The 25,378-nt window shown below is 39.3% G+C and overlaps 2 protein-coding genes across 2 annotated transcripts in view; both read right to left on the bottom strand.

Annotated features, from left to right (window-relative positions):
* Positions 1 to 19,990, bottom strand: map3k20a (mitogen-activated protein kinase kinase kinase 20a). The gene is made up of 20 exons (XM_020596352.1): positions 19,723 to 19,990; positions 17,870 to 18,059; positions 16,696 to 16,783; positions 14,014 to 14,115; positions 13,813 to 13,878; positions 13,695 to 13,723; positions 12,918 to 13,055; positions 11,167 to 11,253; positions 10,471 to 10,545; positions 10,274 to 10,380; positions 7,688 to 7,823; positions 4,360 to 4,404; positions 4,244 to 4,274; positions 3,974 to 4,113; positions 3,792 to 3,854; positions 3,616 to 3,705; positions 1,603 to 1,719; positions 1,378 to 1,452; positions 1,057 to 1,207; positions 1 to 897 (listed from the first exon to the last, which is right to left on the bottom strand). Exons 2-20 carry the CDS (start codon positions 18,026 to 18,028, stop codon positions 185 to 187), a joined length of 2,412 nt encoding a protein of 803 aa, XP_020452008.1. The 5' UTR covers positions 18,029 to 18,059; positions 19,723 to 19,990; the 3' UTR covers positions 1 to 184.
* A 620-nt stretch (positions 19,991 to 20,610) lies between these two features.
* rapgef4a (Rap guanine nucleotide exchange factor 4a) overlaps positions 20,611 to 25,378 on the bottom strand; it is a 28,700-nt gene continuing 23,932 nt past the window's right edge. Inside the window, exons 22-31 of the mRNA XM_020596414.1 lie at positions 23,949 to 24,044; positions 23,303 to 23,428; positions 22,958 to 23,136; positions 22,771 to 22,861; positions 22,634 to 22,684; positions 22,310 to 22,397; positions 22,043 to 22,107; positions 21,888 to 21,942; positions 21,574 to 21,694; positions 20,611 to 21,456 (exon numbers count right to left, since the gene is read on the bottom strand). Of these exons, the coding sequence (XP_020452070.1) occupies positions 21,432 to 21,456; positions 21,574 to 21,694; positions 21,888 to 21,942; positions 22,043 to 22,107; positions 22,310 to 22,397; positions 22,634 to 22,684; positions 22,771 to 22,861; positions 22,958 to 23,136; positions 23,303 to 23,428; positions 23,949 to 24,044 (897 nt within the window). The 3' untranslated portion in view covers positions 20,611 to 21,431. The remainder of the gene's footprint in view (positions 21,457 to 21,573; positions 21,695 to 21,887; positions 21,943 to 22,042; positions 22,108 to 22,309; positions 22,398 to 22,633; positions 22,685 to 22,770; positions 22,862 to 22,957; positions 23,137 to 23,302; positions 23,429 to 23,948; positions 24,045 to 25,378) is intronic.

The following is a 25,378-nucleotide window of genomic DNA, read 5'->3' as shown; positions in this document are numbered from 1 at the left end:
ACCCCGTTCAGGCACTATGCGGTAGAAAATGAATGAATCAGTGCAATTCTTTTAAAACAAACAGTTCATTTGTGAGCATGAAAGTAGATCACATTAATATCTAAAATGTTTTCAGTGGATGACATATTCAGCATAGATACATATATACATGCGTTCACATTCAGCTGCCAATTCATTGTCCACATTAAGTTCTTCCACCAGCACCACGCCCTCCTTTGCCTCCTCTCCTCTGTCGACCTCTGACTTGTTTATTGTCCTGCCGTGGTAATCTCTTCTGTCGCTCCACTTTGATCCACTCTCCATCGCTGGATTTGGCCTCCTCTTTTTCCTCACTGGGATTTTCTGTGACAGACAATATACCTGGTATCATGGGTGGGTGGCGCTGTGGCATGGCGTTGAACCGTGGCTTCCCTGGCTGCCGTGACATTTTGCTGGTTTTATTATAATTATAACTACCTCTAGTGCTGGTCCCAGGACTCCCCCTACCCTGCCCCCTTCCCACAGTTAACGAGTTGCCAAAGTAGTTGTTTCTGCGGTGGTCATACCCCGCTCCAGCACTGCGTGGGCGCTCTCGTTCCCTCTCTGATGTGCTCTCTGATGTAGTGCTGGTAGGACTGCTGCCCTTTGACCCTAAATGGATCGGTAAGAGTTTGGCCGATAGGCTGGTAGTTGGCGAGGAGCTGCGAGAGTCAGTCCAGGGAGATATATGCAAATGGTTTGGAGAGCGACGCACAGCTGCAGCATAAGACGACTCCTGGCTTTCAAGAGCAGACAGGAATTGAGGCAGGGTGCGGGCTTCAGAGCTAGTGAAGGCAGTCCGAGCGGCATTCTCCTGTTGGGACTTCTGGGCCAACATTTGACTCCACCTTATATTGTTCATCCATGCGGGATCAATATCTAAAACACAGGATAAGCACTGATAAAAACAGGAGCATATTTTGTGTTCAACATCTTAAATTTGTAGTCGATTCAAGAGCTACAGCATTTTGTCCAGCTGTAAAAACTGTTGCTTTGACACTCTTGAGGTCAACAAAGACAACAGAAGAAAACTATTACCTGAATTAGACCCATCCCTGGGGTTCCAGTCAATGTTAGCTGATGTTGTTTCAATGATCAACTCCACAGTCTTGATCTCGTCTTGTCCACCACTGAAACTCCACGTCATTGGACGGCTGTATCTCGAAGACTTTGGTGACCTGACGTCATTCTGAGGCATCAAGTCAAATGGGGAGGAAAATATGAAAGTCAGAATGTTTATGCTTGTTGCACAGGGTTCTCATTACCTTTGGCAAATTTTTAAATATATATTTTAACTGGATGATATGTAGCTTTGCACTGTTTTGTGTGCTGCCACCCACAGCAGCTTATTTGACTCACCTCATAATTAACTATGTATTCCACTCTCTGGTTTGGTTGTATTCCAACGATCCATTTGTCCATCACAAATGGTGGCTGCATTATAATACATTAGTTCAAAATATGACTACTGAAACCACAATACAACAATCCTATGGGTCAAATGCAACCAGTTACATCAGACACAGATCAAAACATGAGTGGTAATGTCTTTTGCAACTTGCTGAGGGAATGTTCTGTCATCACCTTGGTCATCCGCAAGATTTCTGCATCCTGTTGGTTGGTATTAAAGATGACATCTTTAATGTAGGTTACTGCAATGTCATCTCCATCGAGTTCCATGTACATTTTCCATTTGCAGTCCTTGAACAAAAAGAGTTCATGGTGACATAATGTAGATTCTCTGCTACATTCAGAAACAACACCTATTAAAACTAAGTTCGTGTTGTACTCTTCTGGCTGCTCTTGTACATAAACCAACAGCACAACCTAGAGGCAGTTTAATGGCAGTAGCAAGTTACTGGCCACAGAGTCTCATACTGTGGGGCAGTAAAGAAATTATAACACAGAAATATGATCAGATAAATTATAAAAGGTCAACAAAGGATTAGTTTTGTTGAATGCAATCTGTATGCAGGGCCACGCTTTATTCAGAGCACATATTTTAATGGAAATCAATTGTTCACTATTTCAATGTCTCCTACATTTTAGTGAGAGCTGTAGCATTTTATAAAATTGTTACAGCTGGGAAAACATATGACAACAATAGAAAATTTTACAGATGTTTTATTCCATTTTATTCCTTGTACTACCTTAGATATTTATTTATTTATTTATTAATCTCCATGGGGTCAGGATTAATTTCTTGGTAGAAGAGATGGGGCAAATGTTTATTCTGTTCTCATGAGCCGCTTCATTCATGCGGCCCACATCAAATCCTCACTAGGAGGCAAAAATCTGAACAATTCCCCATCCCTCTTCTCCTGCATTCTGAATGCTGACGAAGCAGTAATGATTTTGGCAATCCCCAAAAGCCGTCCACGAAGCCACAGGTCACCGCTTAACTGCGCAGGGTTCACAGCACAGGCCAATCCATTGTGTAGCGATCACATAGAAAGACATCAGAGGAGTGGCACTAACATACTCGTCTGAGGAGCCTTCGCCTCCTCTCCTGCATCATCCCCGGGGGGCTGGAAATGGCTCAAAGGGGAAGCTACAGCGAGCCTCTGGCTCAGAAACACACCAGCGGTCCCACACTGGCCTGGTGTTGGCCCTGGACGGTCGCACCAGGGCTCCCAGGTCCATGCTAGTCTAATCACTCCAGCAGAAACAATGTCTGGTAATGATGCCTAGGACCCGAGTGCGTCTAATGACAACTCATACATAATTCAGCACCTTTCACTTGGCTGCACGGTGATATCCTCATTAGTAGGGGACCCTCAGTGGCTGTCAGATGGTGGCCACACAATCGCAGGCCCCCATTTTGTCTTTGAGAAGTGCAGCTGCTTCCATGACATCGCCAGCAAAGAGGGGCGAAGAAAAAAATGCAGTGCAGGTTTGTTTTATTTAGTGCAAAAAACCTTCCAGTTTGTAAAAACAAGGCTGACACGGAACCTGACACCAGGCAGGGGAAAATAATTAGCTCTCATTTTCTCAGCCTCCTGTTTCCTTCTCCCTGCTGTGTTTTCTACCCACTAAACCACCACATGTCAGAAGAAATGGGAGGCAATTAGCAGGCTCGTTTCAGCCCTGCCGAACACAGTGAAAGAGGACTATTTATGATGGGACAATGAACAGCTGAAAGATTAAATAACGTTTGCCTTTTAAAAAGAAAATGACTTCTGGCTAAATGGGCTATTTTTGATTAAATTCAAACAGCAAGTGAAGAGCCACCCTTTCTCCACAGTTTGAGACCCTAACAAAGGGCTGTGAGCAAGTCGAAGTGGATGTGGTACATAGCTGAGAATGAAATGTTTATTTGTCTGCTTTTGTACATGTCTAGTGATGGCTTCAGTGGTCAGCATAATAGCTGTCATCACAAATCCTCAGCTTGAGCACAAGAAGGGGTGATTCAGTCATGGCAAAAACAAGATTCTATGTATTTAGAAAGTAACATTTATTACCAAACTTACAGTAGTAAAAATGTTAACATTCGATAGCAGCCCCGTTCAAAGCAGATGCAACATTTACTTCTGACTGTCCCTAATTTTTAGCTGCCCTTCACAGATGCAGTCAGTGAGTGTTTCACTGCAGACTTACAGTTTTCCCAGTTCCTGCTTTCCAGTGGTATCCAAACACCAGCTCCAGATTTACGGTTTTACTCCTTTCCACCTCCTTTTCCAGCTCATCCTGAGAAGAAAAGGTGAACGGTACAGGCCCAAACAGGCACCGAAAACCAGAAACAACTCCCTGAAGATAAAGAAGAAACTTCTTACCTTGAGTAGTGGTGGAAAGTGGAGAAACCCTAGGTAGTCATTAGTTAGTTTTTCAATTTCACCCTGCAAAGAACAAACTGTAAGACTCACTGTAATTTACATCAATGAACACAGATCTCACCTTGTAAATTATGTGTGAAAATAATCTGACAGTGGCGTGTTAATGGTTAACTGTGCCTTGCCTTAAGGTGCATGACATGCCCTTTAGACTTGATCCCCATGTCCCGCATGTCGTTTTCTGTGAGCAATAGCAACCTCTTTCCCGTGATGTGATTTTCTTTAAACAGGTCAGCGTACAGCAGCATGTCACACGAACCTTCCCCTGAGAAATAAAATGAAATCTCTCATTTTTAAACAACAGTGCAAAAACAAAACAAAAAGCAACCGAAGGTGTCAAATTTGGATTAATTATTGTCTTGTTGGGTAAAATTTCACAAAGTAAATGCACAAACCTGCGCCAAATATTTGCTGCATCCAGAAATACTGAAGAAATAAAATAGTTTTAGTTTTTAATAGCACTGTTATGAATAGATAAGCTATCAGGTACAGTAAATGCACTCATACTGACCACATGCTCCTCCGTCCAGGTGTAGATGTCAAGGGTGGGCAGCAACTGCATAGAAACAAATGACAAACACATATAATGGCAACAGAACAGAGACGGATTTATGACACAGGTTCTAAAGTAAAACTCACAAGACTTAAGTAAATGTTATTCAAATGGTAAATAGCCATGTTTTCCAGGTCTTCAAGACCCATTACTTTTCCGGTTACTGTGCTGTGTGATTAAGAAGACTTGCCTCTAATGGTCTCTACCAAATCGAAATGTCCATCTGACTGATCTAACATAATCTATTTGAATGATAAATCATTTATTGCTCATTAAATGTAATCAGGCAGAAATGTGCCAGCCAAAATAAAGATTTCATCATTGTGATCATGAGACTGGTGGATAATGACTGAAATAATGCAATGGAAAATTGGAGGAAAGATGACTAAATGAATGAGTAATCCCCATTCACTGTCTTCTTCCCACGACATCTGATAGCAGCACAGATTATGAACTGAATACTGGTCTCATTTTGGTGCAGCCTGCTGCCTCATAAAGCCGCTCAGCCCTGCAACACTTTTCCGCCTCCTCCAGTGCTGCAGCTCGGAAGTCAACAGATTCAGAAACACTACACCGCTGCCAAAGTGTCACTGACTTACTGTAACGTGGCTTTGGAAGCAGCATGTTGTATTTCACATGCATCTGCGCTGCCGTACTTCTTTTGTTAATATCTATGACATTTTATTGACAAAAGGTAACTAAAATCTGCAGGAAGAAAGACTTTGAGCTGGGTTTAGTTCACAGAAGTCTGCCCCCATGTGGACTAATGGATGATGGATAACCAGGCCATAAATACCAAGAGTCACAAAGAAGCATGAAGTTAGTATGAACAAAAGTGCTTAATGAATCGGTATGTTTTACAGCCTTATTAAAACTGTTTCAGTCACACTCTGTTCTGTCTTATTCATATCATATTAGCAGCAGTACAACATAATTTCCATTAAACATTTGTCCTCTATTGCAATTTGTTCACATACAGAAAGCAATACGATCAATCTAAGACAGACAGGTTAGTCGAAGCATTTATTGACAAGACAGTGAAGGATCCAGGAAAATAAATTACTTCAAAAATCTGCAAGTCATGTGATTTTAGTGAAAGCTCAAGGAAATGAAAACAAGTATGAAGGCTGAACATTTCAGGATGCCCCAAGCGGCTAGATTTCATACACAGATACGTAGATATTGGTGAGACACCGTGTTAATTAGGTTTAGTTCAGCACGTCTTGGGCCTGATGGCACAAGAGTACAGGCAATGTCTGAATAGGAATATTAGCTCACGGCAAGAAGCAAACAAACAAGAACACGGGAATGCAGAGGATTACATCCTCGTGCGACTGAGTGATAACAAGCAAAAGGGACAATTTAATGGCCAATGCTCAAGGAAGCATATCTTTCCCCAGGATGAAGCATAATACCTAAGTGAACACTAATGCTAATATGATTTTCTCTGCTGTAAAGTGCAGATCTTGAGGCTAAATATTCAGTTAGACCATATGATGTGACGCTCCAAGTTGCCAATAGTTAAAAAAAAAAAACCTAATAAAACTGAAATGGTTTCTTTGGTTAAAAAAAGTGACACCACTAAAGAAACACTTATATTTCTTTAAATTATTTCTTTATTTTTTGATTTTTTTTATGTTTGTATTATTTAATGTTTAGGGTGAAGTCTGAAGTCTTTTGAAAAGTAAAATGTAAAATGAGTGAATGAGGCTGACAGTGGCACAGCATAGTCCCTCTCCTGCTGTTTTGAACCTGGGTCGGTCAGAGGAAAAACATGTACCTTTCTTATCCTGGTAAGAGACTGCATCTCAACAACTGCACTCCACCACATCCAGAACAAATTGGCCAATCTTAATGTCAGCAAAATGTCACTTCATCATAAAAGCATGGTCTTCTCTAAGCAACTGGCTTATATCGCTCTTTCTTCACAGCAGGCACTATACATCCAGTACATTAGGCATACAGTAAATGACCTTCATAATATCCATAGGGGAGGATATATGCTGTAGTATGTTTCTGTGCTGCACAGAGTTATTGGTGAGTGTACTGAGCATCATGACTACAAATAGTATGCCATGATGTAAGAGTAGACTTAACAAATAATTCATTATGAAATAGGGCTTCCACTAATACATTATGTGAGATCACAAACATCTGAGAGGTTTATTTACTGTCATCAGACCATGCAAAGTGTCCCATCCCCACAGCCATGATGATTTTGTGTCCTTCTCTGACACAGCTTGACTTGGACGAGTTCTGTTTGGTCTGCATGCCAGAGTGAAAGACGCTGGCCAAGGTCCAGAGAAAACATGTCCTCAAAGCCTTTCATCGCAGACTGCAAATTCACCTCCACGTTACTGGAGGTTGTGATCTGACACGGCATCTGTGAACTGTCTGATTCCTCCATCTCAGACTGTAGGAACGACTTAGCGCGTATCAATTTTGCCACAGGTAAGATTAGCAGAGAGGTAGAGGTGGGTAAAGAGCGGGAACACAGAGGGTAAAAGAAAAAAGAGAGGATAGAAAAGAAAAGGAGGTAACTAATCAGTTTAAATCCACAAAATAAAGTGTAAGTAAGAAAAGGTGAAAATTTTAATTTAGAAAACAAGATGGTTAAAGGAAGCTAACAGAAGAGTGGAGTAAGGGTACGATAGGAAAAGAAAGGAAACACAAGAAATGATTTCAATATACTTAATTTAAAGGATTTGCTGGATATTTCACACTCAAATTATAGAAACCGTGTTGTTGAGTGACATCTTCCAAGATATCAACACTGTTTACTGCTGTGCTTTGCAGTTTGAAATAAACAACTGTGTGTTGTTCAAGCAAACATAAGAAAAAACTGAACTGGAGCAATAAGCAGATAATAATAAGCAGATTGATAGAGAATGAATCTAGATAATCAATTAATCATGTCTGGCATTTTTCAAGCAAAAATACCAAATATCTGCTGGTTCTTGCTTCTCCAATGTGCCGATGCAACGCTTTACTTTGTCATTTGTGTGTAGTAAACTGAAGAACTTTGGGTTTTGGACTTCTGGTCTGTGGGAAATTATAGTATGCATTTTTTACTGTCTAACATTTTATTATAATCAGTTATATTTTAATCTACAATGTTATATGTGATGTGGCACATCAACCTACTACCTACAATGTGCTCATAATGACTCCTTTCTTTCCATTCCATGTTTTTTATTGTATGTGCCATGACCACTTGACAGTGCATGGCTGCTGTCTTGACAAACAAGGTGAACCACACTGGAAAAAAAGACAATGGTAAACTCACTGGGCTGTTGGACTGTTCAATGAGTTTGCGCTCCCACATCTTTAGACGCCGCTCCCGCTCCTTCAGCTCCTGTTCTTTAGTGCTGAGGTCTCTCTCTAGCTTCTTAAGTCTCTCAAGTGTAGCTTCAATTTCACACCTACAGTATGCAGTAGAAAAGACCAGAAATAACATGTTAGTCTGTCTCTCAATGCTTTATAACTTCCCTTACAACATGCTAAAAAAGCAAATCTTAATAGATCATATATATAAACCTAAATTGTGTCCCAAAACAGTTTTTAATGACAGAGTATTCTGTAAGGACAGTAAGCAATGACCATAGACTGTATATAAAGATGGACAACACGTCACCACTTCCTGGCAGTATGCAAATGTGAAGCCACAATATTGCTATTACTGCGACGGCCATCTTGCTTTTGTGAGACATTTTGCAACCAGGTTCTGTGCAGCAGAAGCCAGAGGTGGAGAAAAATCCCCCTTGTACTCAAATCAGCATGATAATATTTATCTAAAATGAAAGAAATCACCTTTGGGGAAAATGTATTTGATTTGTACTTTAAAATGTTAACATGGAGGGGGCGAGGTTTATGACCTAAACTACAACCAACCAGTCGACTTGTGGTGGCTTTATTTTTGGGGACTGTCACATCGTCGATCTTTATACACAGTCAATGGTGGTGACATAATAAAAAATAACAAACTAAAATGCTTCTATAAACAACCCAGTGATACCCTGGAGTCAGAAGATGATTTAGTTGTTCTATGACTGATGCTTTGAATGTCAAGGACACGCCAATGTCTAATGTTCGCTTCACTGGGGAAGTTTGTTTTGCCTAGCAAGGCCACACAGTGTTTCTTGGAAATCCATACAGAGCTTCAGCCCAACAAAACGTAGGTCTCTCACGCCCTTTTCATAAACACATGTAGCTCAGGCAGGAAGGCAAACCCTTACTCCTCCCAGTGCTCCAGTTCCTCCACCTTTACCACTCACTCTTTTTTGACTTCCCAGATAATTTGTTCTCTTGCTTCCCACTGTTCTGATAAACCTTCTCAGTATTTCACATTGCCCTGTACATCACATCTACACTCTCCAATGCATCTATGCTCAAAATGAACCATCTAATTATTTCCTAAAAATATCCAGACGGTTGCAATATAAGGAAGGAAATGGCAACTTTTTTTCTTAATCGCCTGGGTTGTGTCCAAACATACTGTGAAACAGGAGACTTCTGTTTAGTTTCTGCTCAGGGGGATGTACTGTATTTGGCTTTTCTCTATAACACTGTAAGGTTTTGACCTTACTATGTAAAGTGTCTTGAGATGTTTTGGCTGTGATTTGGTGCTATATAATAAAAACTGAATTGAACTGAACTTCATTCAATTTTACACATTTGATTTTGAACTAAATGTGTCTCTATTTATCTCAAATTCCTATAGTACCCCAATAATTTCAGATAAATTAAGATATTTTGACAATGCTGTTAAGACATAACCACTGAAATATGCAGAAACTCTATTTGACCTCTATACTGTAAAATGTAAAGTGTAGTATGTTAAGAATTGGAATACAGGCATGAAATAGTAACTATGAGGTTAAAATGGGGACTGTTAGCTTTAACTAGATGATTTTTACATCTGCATCACGTTAGCTTTCTAAAGGTTTTATACCTCTGTTTATTCTGTACCCACCGCCCAAAGGGTAATAAGAGTTGAGATTCCTACACTGTGTACCCAGTATGAATCTGATCATCCTTTAAACACGAAACATGAAGCCAGCACTTCAACCTAATAGTCATCCTTTCATTTAAAGCCCACTGAGCTGACGTACATAGCCAAAAACAATGAGCACCATGTTGTGTACCCATTAGCTATGCCCTGAACTATATGCTGTACACTACACTGCATCTATTTCTGGGTAATGCACATCATATACCTAAACAAAATAAGCACAAGCACAACAGAGCTCTTTACACTTTCGGATCAGCTACAAGTATGTCCTTTCACTTTCATCCAGCTAAAATTATAGTGTCAAACCTGTTGGGCAAAAATATGTTGTTCCACCCCTGTCATGCTCTTTCACAGTGAGTTTCTGTTTTGCAGCACTGAGATTCACTCCAACCTGTTTCACCTGCAGATGGTTGCCTGGACATAATCCCACCAGCAAAACTTCTGAGGAAAATCCTCAGAGCACAGACAAGCCCAGCAGAGAGGCAGACAGAGAATAAAGTAACAGCTGAGACTCAGGCTGTGCTGAACATCACCAAACCTCCAGCTGCTCATACAGGCCAATTAAACACTTCTACTTGAAAAAGATGGTGATTATTTTTAGGGCCTTATGGGTAAAGAGAGGAAGTATATCCAGATGGATGATTCTTTGGAGGTTTTCATGCCTTTATGTAGCTGTCAGTGTAATTATTAAAGATCTATATGCATGATCTCGTCCTTTTTTGTGTTTCATGGCCCCCATCAGCTACATTTCCACATCATTCTTTGAAAACAGTTGCACATTTCCTTAGGCTGAGGCAGTATATCAGTGAAAAAAGGTTATAAATACATTTACTGGGTCTGGAGAATGGCTTATTACATTACCTCCATTCAGCCTTGTTGTGAAGAAATGAGTTGCACTGTTGAGGAAGCTGGCTGTCATTAGACATGGACTCCAGAGTAGAGAGGATCTGCTTGAACAACGGCCTTTTCTAAATGAACACAAAAAATTTGCTGTATGTGATTAATAAGAAAACATACATATGTTGTTACATGCTAATGCAACTTTGCAGTCAACTTACTTTTGGGTCTGTTGCCCAGCAGCTCCTCATGAGGTCAGCAAAGCTGACAGGACAGCTACTGGGGATGGTTAATCTCTGAAACAGATACAGGATTGCGTGAGGCCACTCTTAAAATGAAGGGCTGCTCATGTAAAGGAATAGCTTGAAATTTCGGAAAACATGCTTATTCACTTCCTCGAAGAAAGTTAGATGAGAAGATCAACATCACTCTCAAGGCTGTCCATTGAATAGGAAACTACAGCCAATAGCTAGCTACTTTAGTTTAGCTTAGCATAAAGACCAGAAATAAGGCAAACTGCTAGTTTGGCTGAGTCTCCACTGGAGACATTTACAGCTCATGCTGATGTGTCTTTACATCTAATCACACCCCCAGTGAACCCCTATCTAATTGCTTTGCACTTGAGTTTGTATGTTACCACACCGCCACTGTTTCCAGTCTTTATGCTAGGCTATGCTAATAGTCTCCTATTTCCAGGTCCACATTTAATATGCAGAATGTGAAAGTGGTATCAGTGCTCTCAGTAAAGCCATAGTGTTATAAAAACTGTAAAGGTATGAGCTGTTCCTGACAACATATGTATAAATTCCATGATGTAATGATGACTTAGTGGAAGGAAGATTTATTTATCTAGATAATGATTTTCCAGTTGGCAGGGTCAATACTTCATGTCTCCATGTAATCACACCATAGAGTACCTCATTCTTCTCCACCACGAGCCAGGCCACTTGTAAGCCTTCCAGGCCTTTGAATGGTATCTCACGGGTGAGCATTTCCCAAAGCACCTGTCACAGAAATCAAGAGCAAGGACAGTTATAAAAGTACAAAGTTATCATATACTATACTTTATACAGTTAAACACAACGTTATAATTTTGTAAAATAGTACACATACATGTACAGTATGTAGGGCATGTATGCATAAATGCTCTAGCAACCAAGAATCTGCTGTTTTGCTCCACCACATGGTAGAATTCACAAAAAAAATATGCAGAACTACATAAATACTGTTGAGCAGGTAAATATGTTTAATCTGTTAGCACAGCGTGTGGATTAATATATTTTATGAATATATAAAATAGACAAAAACATTAGTTTCTGAGTTCTAACACCAGTTAAAGGCTGCCATGATTTCTGAAGTACATTTACAGTAGTCCTTCATAATTTATGTTCTTCTTGGTTGAAATAAAAGACTGCTGACATAAAAAAGATGAAGAAAAGCCATTTTTCAAACACCCAAGGAGTTTAATGTATATGTGTACCATATTTTTGCATTTCTGCTCTTGCCAGCTGCCTCTCATTACATGTATGCATGTTACTATAGAAATCAGCTCCTCATAAACATGTTTTGGGGGGAAAAGCTGCATACTTGAATTTGCAATCATTTCGCAGTACCTCTGGCATAAAAAGCACTCATTGCAATCATAAACATTGTAAATCTCTGCATAGATCTGAGGAAACATAATCTAAAGAATTTCATAAATGCTTTCCAGTTTAAACTACTTAGAAACATCTTTAGCAGCAACTTCACCAAAGTTTTAAGAATAAGAAATGACACAGAGAGTTTGTAAGAAGCTGTACTTCTGCAAAGGTCAAAATCGCTACAATTGTCCACTTAAGCAGAGAAAGAAATACAGAAATGAAAAACATCAGTGGGACTGGTTGACTGGCAGCCATGAGTGACTTTAGTGCACTTTCTTAAAATGATTTTAACATACTTGATTCAACTTTACACAGGCTGGATTTTAAGACCAAAATAGAAAGCATTGTTGTGGAACTTAGCTTTTGTTTAAATACAAAAAAATCATTTTATAATTGACTTCTGACTTGTTCTACTCAGGCTGTGAATTTCACTGTGCTCACCAATCACTCACATTTGTGATCTTTCATTTGCTATAATGACCTTGATGGTCTTAAACTTTGACTTGCGAGTCAACAATTCTTAGTAAAAAGTAACAGTTAGAAACTTTAAAGAAGCTACAAGTAACTTTTTGCAATCTAAGTGACTCTAGGTGTTGTGAAAGACTACATTTATGTCTACCCACAATGGCATCCTTTATATGTTGAGTCTAAGAGTAGCTCTCTCATAAAGGTCACATCAATCACTACTTCATGTGCACTTTGCCATGATTAGTCCCTCTGAAAGACTACATGTCATTTATTGTTCTCAGCATTGTGTATGCTTTGATATATGCAAACAAGCAGCAAGGAAGCCGTATACTTTTCCATGATAAAAGCTGATATAATATTATTCATATATATTATAAAACAATTACAAAAGGATATGTTGGGATATATTAACAAGGTGGAGGTCCTACTAAGAGCAAAGGCCTCTGTCCTAGACACCCATACCATCAACGATGAATCCTGTATGAAAGCAATATGTGCCAAAACACTGAATTAGAGTTATGAGTGTGCAGCTTTACCACCATTTCCTTCTGGACACTCACCACACCATAGGAGAAAGTGTCACAAGTCTCAGACACAGGCAGGCTTTGGATCACCTCCGGAGCCATCCAGGGAAACGTGCCAACCAAAGACATGTGTGTTGTGTGCATCACAAACTTCGATGCCCCAAAATCACAAATCTGAAGAAGTAAGAACAGAATTGAGACTAACTTTGCAGCAAAATCTTTTAGTATCCATAGCCCCATAGTTTCACCAGTGAAAAAGGGCAATGGCTGCATCTGGTGATAATGCTAGTTTGAGTATATGCTACAAGTATGTGTTTCTACTGTACTGCACACACATAATGTAGGCCTGGACTCAGTTTTTGTCACTGTAGTTTCACAGAAAAATGCAATTTAGCACACTACGGTCTTGGATCATAGATTTGGCTCTTTGAAACATGAGCTAAATGCAGAATGTCTCTGAAGAGGCTCCAAAATATGTCTGGACTTACTGAACTATTTTCCATAACGTAGTAATATATCAAATCTTGTGCAGTCTCATTTTGTCATGAGCTTTTGATAAAACTTTCTTTTAGCAGTATGGCACAAGAGTAATGCTGTTAGTGGTTTCTTGCACATGCTAGTACAAGTTAGTCACTGCCCTCTTGTGTCCATATAATGTAGGTAAATAAAATGCTAGTGTTTCATGCCCATATTCCCTTCAAATAGATACAGATATAGGATTACATTTTCAGCTACCTGGACAATTTCACTTCATTAGAAATGTTCAACATGCACCATTAAGTACAATCAAACCCAGTCATATTAAAAACCTACCTTGAGAACTTTGTCTGCACCTAAAACAACTGAAAAAGAAAATAGAGTTTTAAAAGTCAGTAAAAGCAGGTATTCACTTTGCACATGGTAAAGTAATGCTAAAGATGATATCAGTTACCATTCCTGGACTTTAGGTCTCTGTGGATCACCTTAATGGGGGCCTCTGAATGTAAATAGTGCATTCCTAAAGAGGAAATCAGAGGAGATTTTCTGAGCGAGACCAATAGAAACTCACACAGATGCAGTTTATCTTTCCACTTGACCAAAGTAATACGAAGATGCGTGACTTCTGCTTCACTAATATAATCATTCAACTTACCTCTGCCAATCTCTATAGCCCATGTCATGATCTGTCCAATGTCCATCTTCTCACTCTCAACACTGGACAGGTAATCATACAACGATCCACCGCTTGCATACTCTGTGGAGAAATGTGATTAGGTTGAGTTTATAGAAATGTTTTTTTCTTTTTTTTTTTAAAGACAGCTGGTGAAAAAAGTAAAGAAAATGTACAATTTGTGGTGGTAAAAGGTATTACAGTGACAAGACAGTTTTATTGAGGCATTACATTATGAGAGTACAGTATGCGAGAACATCATGTGAAAACAATATATAGCTGAACTTTTACTAGACAACTCCTGGAAGCCAGCTAACAGAGTCTTGTTTACAGATTGCTCCTGTCACTGACCTGTCACTGTGGATGAGCTCAATTTATCACAGTGTGACTGAACACACTGATGTCACTTGTTTCCCAAGGACAGGATGCATTGTCAGTAAAGCAAAAAAATAATCTTTCTGCTCTGTTTTCAAAGGTTTTATACGCTTCTAATGAGCCACATGCAAGATAACCATATAGCCTTTTTGCAACACCCTTTTTACAAGACTGTCACAGAGATGATGCTTCAGTGAAGACCTAAAAGTAAAAGGCATTTCAGCATTTTTGCTATCTATAGACATAGACCTGTGACATAAAGTGCTTGAATAAAGATAAACAAGCACTATCTAATACTAGTTAAAACAGCAGGAAACCTCTGTTTGTGTTTAATAAACCAATAATATCCCAACACAGTATTGTAAACATGCCCAGGCACCAAGACAGGAGTCTAATAAATGATCATAAAATACACCAACCAATTTTCAGTCTTATGAGTCTAAATTTGACTTTTGCTGTTGCAAAAGCCAGCTGACAGCAGATGTACACTGGGTGTTTTAAACACAGTAACGTACAACAACAATAAAGTTCACCGAAGTTCATCTGTACCTGCTTGTGTACTTTGTACTTTAATATGTTCATCCATATTCCATAGGTAATATGACCACCGGTGGCTCATTTTAGTCTCCTCCACCTCCTCAGATTGAATCAGTTTAAACTCACAGAAGAGTTTTAATTATCTTAGGGGAATGAGCCTGCTATTAATCTGAATACCCCAAAAAACAAATCTTAATTCATAAGGTTTATGTGAGTTGTTAAACTCATGCAGGTGAACAGGGACAAACAGGCCTGTCACACAGGTTGTAGAGAGAAAGAGATAACGTTTCGGTCTGATAGTGTATGTCAACAGAGCAAATTTATAACAGAGCTGATGGATGTGGACACGGCACGGGCAGCGTGGCCATAAACCATTTTCATGTATTCGGTGTTAATTAGAGTCTGCTTATTTTTAAATAGAGACACCAACCAGGTCCTCTTTCACAACTGCAAAATACTACAGTGGCTGATAAGGGCCCATGTGCCATGAGGTCTTCTCCTTTAGTCCAGTGCAGTCCTGTAAGTCATGCACTGAAACTACAAATATAGTGATTAAAACTTTGAATGCATTTGCTTAACTCTTAATGATTTCTGTGTTGTCCTACCAGCAGAGTTGCTGCTGCAAACCTTTTGAAAATCACTGCATTTCTCTGTTTTTTTTAATCCCTCAAGCACATGAGCATCTAGGCTGTGTGCCTTTCCCTCTCTCTTCTTGTCCTTATCTTCTCTTTCACTCAGATTCTCTGTGCCAGACCATCAGCCATCTTAGGCCATCTCTCTCTCTTCTTTCTATCAGTATTTCATTCAGATGTGTGGATCTGGATCTTAATCCTCCTGTTGGTTGTCCTTCTCTACTTCCCTTTTATATTTCCTGTTTATTTGTTCATTCCCCTTTATCCTTAATGTCTCTCTAATGTTTGTGTAGTCTGTCCCCTCTGGCTCGGGTCTGTTGGAGGCCCCTGGAAGTTCTCTGTACCCCCTAGGTTATGTTATTCATATTTTTATACTATGTTCTTTATAAACATTTACATTGTACTATTTTGTCATTCTGTTACGTTGGTCTATTCAGACACACAACAACTCCTGTATGTGTGCCCGTCATGTGAGCTTATATTTATCAGTCTCATTGACCAAGGGAGCAAAGAAGATCTGATATGTGTTTAAGTTGCGCTGTGCGATGCTGTGCACTGTCCACATAATGAAGGGAGGTGATCAGCATATGAGTGGGGGCTGTTATGGTTTTCACTGACAGTGTGTTCAACTGCTTTCCTGGAAGGAAAGTGATGCTTAGCAGAATGGATAGTTTATATTTTCTCAAAGCTCCGATAATCCCTGAATGTCTCAGACCTTTAAATAATGGCACAATCCAACAGTAAGTGAAAGTAGCCCAACAAAATGCTCAGCTGAGGGGGACTCTACAGTAATACTAGATGGTAGTTTGTGCAGAGGCATCAAGGGCCTCTTGTTTTCTATAGTCCATGGCTGCATGAGCTAAAAAGCTTGTATTATTCTTCTCAGCCTCTAAGATAAACTAAAAGAACAAAACACAGGAGCATAGAACTATTGTATTGATGTGTGCACTTCCTGAAACGTCTAGCATTCACTAATGCTTCCATAGAAACCTCTGCAGCATTCGGTGTCAAGCAACAGGTTCCTCTGCAAACAGACTCAGCGGCTGTTAGTGAGAAATACTGTACTGTACTTATGGGAGTGTCAGTATGAAGGCTTTATAATTAAAAAAAAAAAACATACCAGTGACAATTCCATAGTTGGGAGCCTCAACAATTGCGCCATAAAACTGAATGATGTTGCGGTGGCTGAGGACACTGAGGATTACAGCCTGAGCAGTGAACACACAAGAAGAAAAACATAGCTGGATCAGTCTTAATAGAGGCTGCTTTGCAAATGTCAACAAATCATTACATCGGTGTCTAAAGAAACAAGTACAGGAGCCTTTGGGCTAGCAGTAGCGTGAGGCTGTGGAGTTTTGAGCTAAATATGAACGTCAGCATGCTCATGGTGGAAATGTTATGGATTTTGTTGGTATTTAACCATAAACCAAAATGGGAAAGTAAAGAATTTGACCTGATTATAGTGCCAGATGAAAAGTTAAGTGACTGTACCAAATTTCATGGAGATCCATCCAGTAGCTGAGAAACATTTCAATGAAAAACACAAGTGTTAACATCACGATGGTGCCAGATAAAGAAAAAAAAGGTCAGGGAATTACCAAACTCAGGGGACCGGAAATGTTTGTAAAAGAATTTCATGACGATCCAGGAAATAGTTAGGATATTTTAGTCTGGACCAAAGTGTTGACCCAGCTGGCTGAGAACACAGGAGAACTAAAAATACAGGAGAGTATATTTCAAGACATATTGGTATAAATATAAAGCCTTATGTGTCACCACTCGTAGAAGGAACAGAAAGCTGACAAAACCAATTCATTTAATTGTAGTCAAACACTATAATTAAAGGAACAATTGGTTGAATGTGAAAAAAATTACATTCTTATTTTCCCTGAACAGTCATCTCTCCACCACATGAGTGAAGCTGAAAGAATATCTGTGATCTTCTACAAGTTCATAAAAGAAACAGCGAATAATTTTCTGAATATCCTATCATGAGCCAATAAAGGTAATTCCTGAAAAGATTTCAAAGATAATTCGTTTTTGTCTTTACAACAATGAACCTGAGTATTCAAAGGGATTTCAAGAACAGTCTCCGCTGTAATTGGGCCAAATACACACTTTCATTTGGCAATAATGTTTCTTTTGCAGCACATTTCTAAGAGTGGGGGAGTATAACAACTATGAGTGATGGGTAAAGAAGTCACCACATCCCGCTAAATGGGCTAGCAATTAAAATGATTACTATACTGACAATTAAAAAGTATATGAAAGGCACAGGCAATTAGGACTCCTACCTCATTTTCAATCTTGAGCAGTTTTTTCACTGCCACCTCTTTGTCCTTGGAGATCCACCTGGCTCTGTACACACTTCCGAAACTGCCGCCGCCACAGTTCTCGTAGAAAACGATGTCATCGAACTTGATGTGCACGAAGGAGGCGCTGGGGGGCAACATCGCATAATGAAACTCAGCACCAGCGCAGCTTCTGGGGGGAGGAATCACAGGGAGGGAGGGAAGTGTGGTTCACTAAACAAGGTTTTCTATGGCAAATCAAACTTGTTCCTGCAGTGCAATACACTTCAGAGGATGGCGTCACTATGAAACACACCAAGTGAGAGCATGACTGCATGTTAGGACTCCAACTTGGCCCAAATGGAGCCACCGTGCCATAGGCTGACAGTGCATATAATGTCACTGTGATATCCCTGTTCAATTACTAACCATTCTGCATTTTCTCCTCTCTACACACACTGCTCATCATCAGTACCATTAAGCAAGCAGCTCAGGGTCCAGACTGCTTGTATAAGGAGGACGGCATGGCTGGTATGCTGTGATCATGCAGCCAAGTTCCCAGACTCTTCCAGCATGGGCCTGGGTGTTCAGTGAAACCAAGGTCACAAGCAGGGAGAACAAAAGAATCGAGATGATAGACTGTCTCTGACTGTTTCAAGACCGAAACATGGAGAGCCACTCATATTCTCTTTATCTTTTAAACTAAAAAATGAGCTCTTGCTGCCCATGTACAGGACACACATGTAGTATTTATGAAAGCCAGAGTTAGGAGGAGCATAATGCTTCCAAACTGGAGTCCACACAGATTGATTATCACTTCCTTTTGTTTGTCCGTAACAACATAAAAGCATCTTGTAAAGAAATAATTCCATCATTACAGGAAATTGTAGCTCTGTTATTGTTCATAGGTTTCCCATTTACAGCTGAGCAATTACGGCTTTTAAACGGCTGTTACCTGGGTCTTCATTGGGATTGCTATCCATCCCAGCGGGAAATGCCTCCATTGTCACAGAGGGGAGCCATTGCTTTCTGCTGATTTACTTGTATCCATGCTATACTTAGCCTCATGGCAATTTGCTCAGCCCCTCCACCCCCACCCCAGTATTGTCCGTCTACTCAAGGAGCCAGGGTTATTGGGGTATGGTAGCACTCCTACGCTCATTCCTGCCAGTTTCTCCCTTAATAGCAAACACTGCTTAAAGCACTGCAACAATAAATGCCTGATAACCATATGCCAAACTGCAGATAGTTACTGTAAACAAAACCAGTGTAAATGAAAAGTGATTCACCCAAATATAGTAGCAGATTGTAAGATGACTGGTTTATTGCATGGTTATTTAATCACATGTCCTACATATGAAAAAGTACCCACATGTGTACGACACTGTTTAAGGCCATAGATGCCTGACACCATCTTTTGAAAGTCCTAGAATTAAGACCACGAGCCCTGCAGCAATTTTTGATTTTATACAGGCTATTTATTGACAGACATCAGAATATTGATATCACAATCTTAAATACTTATCAGTGACTTTACAGTGCATGATAAATACAGATGATCCTTCTGTGTAGCGTAAGGAATTTTGCTTGGGTTTATAAACATGAAAGCACATAATAAACAGGAAAAGGCATATGACAGGACTTGCACTACAGACATAAACCATTAATACACACTGATGTATACCGTATGAATCAGTTATTCCAACGTAATAAACACAGTTGTATGTAATATAGGATATGCAGCCTGCCATGCTGTCACTGTTCATATTCACATGGATGCCTGTAAACCACCAACTTTTAAACCCTCTATCTAACTTTTACATCCACTTTCGGGCATTATAGACATACATACATACCGACATTAAGGGGCGACGCTTCAGACTTCAGAGCAGCTCGTCATTGGCGCAGGTCACAACGGGCAGAAGATAAACTAAACCCGGAGAAGCCAGTTCCGGAAAACCCTGTGACGTTTCTCCACTCTCCCTGCGGTGGTTTCACTGGTTACACAACTTTGGTGCTGACTGGGCCAGTCACGATGACAATGGCTCCCCCCGCAGGACAAAAGAGGTGCAACATTCCTCTTTATGTTTTTCTCTATATGTCTGGGGACGGTGGTATTCAACCTGTGGTCGGAGGACCATTTGAGGTCCCGAATAGAATCTCCTATTTTTTTTTTTTTTTTTTTGCAACTTTGAACTAATTCCCCATTGTAGCATAAAAATGAAACTGCAGGATAACTTTTTAATATTATAATACAACTTTTACTTTCTATATGAATTTAAATAACTTGTATGAATTAAGCATTTTACATTTGTTTTTGCAAGTTACATTGACTGCATGTGTTTAGGGTTGGGGATGCAACAATCATCGGTTGTAGTGATCGACCTCAGAGCTACTTGAAAGGGAATGAAGTTTTCAATAATCAAAAAAACAAACACATATGGCATGTTCGTTAATGTGTTGCTTCTGTAGAGAGAAGTTACTATATCTGTATTATACCAGTTAAAATATGGGGTTTCTCACTTACCCACTTTGTTTAGAGTGTTACACATGTCTCTTCATTGGTGCATATACCATTGTTGACCTATCTATGGAGGAGAAATTCAAATTAATTAATGCTGTTGTATTTTGTCGTGCTGTCCACTTTCATATTCTGGCTTGAACATGTCAGGTGGGATTTGAGGTATTGTCACTGTCGAAAACATAGCTTATTAGTTTTTTTTGTTTATGTGTTGTCCTGGCTTCCTGACTGGCAACAGGAGTTGTGCGCATTCATGAAATATCCTCTCATTTTTAGGAGGAGGCTCTCTATGTGATATCAGGTTTTATCATTCTGAAATAATTACAGACTATTTGGCATTATGATGGGTGGAAAGCTAATCTAGAGGTACCCAAGATTAAACATTAAATGACTGAAAATGAGCATGCCATGGATTCTTTGACTAAAGCTAACTAGTCCTGAGGAGGATGCGTCCTGCACTAACAACTGCATGCGCAAATGTAACAGTTCTCAAGATAGAACCACTTTTATTTATGATTAATCAGAAACTGCTATTTTAATGTGGTTGGAATCAACTTATTAATGAAATACGAGAGCAAAACAATAGCAACAGTTTGCCACATAAATACAGCTAAACTATTTCATGTTTACAGCACATAAAAGGTTTCAGACACTTACAGTTGCAAATTCTGCCATTTTGGCCACATCTTCCTTGAAAAAGAGGTGTGAAATCTCACCTGGACTGTTTAATAAAGGTTAAATAAATAAAATAAGAATCTCAGACCACCAAAGAAAAATGTGATCACATAAATAAAAAGCAAATCTTTTGCATGCTGATGTCAAAATAAATAGTTGTACACAATTTACAACACATAAATATTTCACAAACTTAAATACTTTTAAATATTGTTTGATACAAAAGTTACAAAACAAGTGCATATAGGAATATGAAGACTGTGATTTTAAAGCGTCGGCGTCACATAGTGTTTATACGTAAAATGTTACATAACAATCTGATCAATGAAATCCTCCAAAGATTTTGTATTTCTTCAGTTGTTCCTCTTGTTAGAGTTGGAGACGATGGTGATATCTGCAGCATAGTGATATGAGAGGTACTTCATCCACCAACAATTACTGTTGTTATAATGTAACAAAATGCTTAGCAAATCAGTCAGTGTAACATTAAATTCCTGAGTGGTTTCAAGACCTGCGAGGCTCTAGTCCATGAGAGAGCTGAGTTAGCGTCCTTTGGTTATCGATCACTTTAAGGTGACGCACGTAAGTCTGAACTTCTGGGTGGTTCTTGCCGGCCAGTGGTGAATCTGGGCCTGATTAAATGGAAAAGATGAGCAGTGTTTGAGAAAAAGGTCACAAGTTATGAGAAAATGTTAAATGTTATGCTCTAAAAATCAACAGAGAACCCTGAAGTCTGTATAAAATTGATTATTTCCTATCAAAGCTCCTATTATTGATATTTAATCTGGGCTTTGATCAGTGAAAGATGATCATTTTGGGACTTACTGAACGGTTGGCTCCTGCAGTATCTCACCATCTTCATTGTGTTAGCGATCATCCGCTAAAAGACCAACACCAAAACAGACACCAGCCATTACCTGAATGATTAAAAACTATTTGCACCAGCTGTGAGACAATAATCTGCAGCTTTAGAGCCTCACCATTTTCTCAAAATTGAGCAAATTGTCGATAAATGTCTTGTTTCCCTCATGAGTGAACGTCATGTCTGGAAAAAAGAAAAGAAAAACAAAAGCAATGAAACAGTACGTGATTATGGGAAGTCGGAGCAAAGGGGACATTGGTTGTTTAGATGGTTAAAGCTGTTGAAGAAGAAATTCAACAGCAAAACAATTGTCACATACTGGTCAAAATCATGCTGCGTTAAAAATAAATTGTCAAATTGTTAAAAATAGATAAATCACTCTAACCTTTGATCAGCAACGGCATGAAGGGAATGATGGGAGGTTCCAGTTTGGCAACTGTCAGTCGGTATGCGCGGTGGTTCCTGGACGGGTCCTGTGGAAACAGTCACCCTGTTTTGTGATCTACCATCACTGTGTTAAAGGGATTCATCACAGTACTGGCTGAGGGTGATGCTACTAAACCCACATTTCACTCTAGTGACCAGCTGACAATGCAATAATCCCAATGCTGTGCTCAGTATTTGTTCTGATAGAAAGCAAAACTACTCAAAGATGGAGACACTTGAAGTGAAAAAGCATGACTGTACAAAATAAGTTGTTTCCACTTACCATCAAGTTTTCAAATTCACTGTAAAACTTCTTGAATTTGCTGGGAAGTTTCTGTGAACATGAATGACAGGAGAGGTTAACTTGCAGCTAAGATGTTAATAATCCTGAACAGACACTGACTACAGACATATACCCACCTCCCAGGTCTGACTCAGCCTGCTTATCGCTGGGTTACTCAGTCCCATAATGATAGCGAAGAAGGTATTCAGATTCTGGTACGCCTTACAGCTTTGACAGAAAACATGAAAAGGTGAGAAAGATTAACAAATAAACACAGCTGCAAACCAAAGAAAACAGAGAACAGATCTGACGAGGTCCACTCACTGGGCAGCGATCTTGATGAACTTCTTGAGAAGCTGCACCCTCTTGCTGAGCTGAGAGCACAGACACATCTCTGTGATCACCCAAAACTGAATTTCATTAAACCTCCTCAGAAACAGGTCCAAGTTCACAGTGGTTTTCCTCAGGTTTTGCCTCCCAAATGTATGATAGATGAGTTCAAGCTATTGGACACCACAGAAAAACATGACTGACCTTCTTGTAAATAAAAAAGCAGATGAACTCAATTAAAATTCAGCTTTATGTATGACATACTAATAAAACAAGTCCATAATTAAAAGGGCCGGCCTTACAGGATGCTGCTAATGGCACCTGGTCAATCTACCATACCTCATGTACGCAGTGGAAAAGCTCCCAGTCATAAGAGGTCATATGGTAAGCGACATCCTTAGAGCTCATCACCTCAAAGCTGGCCAGGGACACCGTCGAGGGACCCTCCTGTTCAGGTAAAGGGGTCTAGAAAACACCAGAAAACACTTTTATAATTGATAATCATGCATCTACTTTTTCTCAAATGCTTGTTGAATTCAGTGACAAAACTGATACTAAAATCAACAGAAACATAGTTCACAGGCCAAAATATAGCAAATGTTAAACTGTGGTTACCAAAAAGACATACAGGCAGCTTATACAAATAAACATTACAGTTTAACTTTCCAAAAATACAGCAAGAAGCTGTTCAATCATATGATTATGGTACCTTCTGTACATTTATCGTGTTGTTTAAACGCTAGCAGGTTGCTGAACAAGAAGCTGTTCAATCATATGATTATGATACCTTCTGTATATTTATTGTGTTGTTTAAACACTAGCAGGTTGCTGAAAGCATGGGGAATTTCACAGATTTATATAACCTGATAAAATTTGTTAAGAGCAACAAATTTCAATGATATACAGCTAGGTGTGGGTCTTCATCAAGTCTACTTCAATGAGAAAGATTTGTGCGGCCTGTGTTTTCTGAAAGGCATGAACACACCAGAGAATCTAACTGGTCCCTCTGGCAGACAAACAGCCGGCCGTTTATGCTGAGAGTGGAGAACACCGAAACATCGTTGGACTTGAAGATCACTTTCTCTGTAAAATGAATTCAGAGCACATGAAGGTAAAACAAAAAAGATTAATTATTTTATGGAAAATGTTGCACACTATTGTCACCAAGTGCTTGCTCAAGGGGGATTTTTGGGGTTTTTGCTACAATACTGTAAGGCCTGCTCTTGACCTTACTACTGAAAGTGCCCTGAGATGGTTGTTGTGAATTGGCGCCATACAAATAAAATTGAACTGAGTTAAAAATTGGTCTGTCCAATTTTTGTAAAGAATGAAATGATCTGTTCTCTAACTACTTTGTGGATCATTATGAAATAATGTACAAACTATCATGATTCCCTGAACATGAAACCTACTGAATTTAATGATCCCCAGACTTGAACTGTGGTTTTGAGAGATATGTTTTGATGATTACTGGATGGATTTGCCTTGGAATTTGGTACAGATATAACCTTGGGATCCATTCACTTTTCATGAAACACCTACATCAGGTAAATTATACTTCTGCTAGTTAGCGAAACGTAGCATGCTAATGGACTAAACTAAGATGGTAAAGCTGCATCAAGATCAACATGTTAGGATTGTCACTAGGTGCACTGCTTTACCTTAGCACAGCCTCACAGTGGTACACTCTTTGTCTTGGTTACATAAATGTGTTTTTGTCTGCAACTCCCCATTAATTTCTAAAACACTGTTTGTGTGTAATGTGACTATAAATTATTGGTTTAACACTTTTCAGAAAAGCATTCAGAAAATTTGTCGAGAGGTTATGATTTAGGCCTTTGCAGTGCAAGTATCACTAAGAGATGACAATGGTACTGGAAACCACCATATACTATTATATTATATTTTATTATATTATTCATTCATTATATTATATTATATTACAGTATACACTCTGGCTTACAAGAGCTTTCGTGCCAAAAGATACACATATGAAAGATTTTTGCAGCCTTGATTTTTCCTTGTAGTAGCAGTTCATTGGTTAGACCTAATAGATGAGCTCTATGATAATCAGATCTAAGCAGGAGAGCGGCTTCAGCTCTCTATTTGTTTACTTGCCCCTGATAAGGAAAGTGCAGGTCAAGTGTGGGCTAGTAAAAGCCGCCATACATTAATGCTGTCTAGCAGAGATAGTGGAACATCAGTATAGTAATGAGCAGCCAGCAGCACCAACAACAGCCTTGTGCGAAATGTTATGAGAGTGTTATTTTCTCAAGCTGCTTTAAAGGCCATTATTTATCTACTACATACCGTCACAGTCATTCACAGTCAGCAAACTCGTCAGAAAAGGAAAGTAATTTCTCAATAAATCAGTCAAGGATTAATTACTGTGATAACCTGCTTGGGCTCTCCTTT

This window comes from Monopterus albus, unplaced genomic scaffold (assembly GCF_001952655.1).
Source record: "Monopterus albus unplaced genomic scaffold, M_albus_1.0 scaffold30.1, whole genome shotgun sequence".
NCBI lineage: Eukaryota > Metazoa > Chordata > Actinopteri > Synbranchiformes > Synbranchidae > Monopterus > Monopterus albus.
This window is presented reverse-complemented; position numbering and strand designations above follow the sequence as displayed.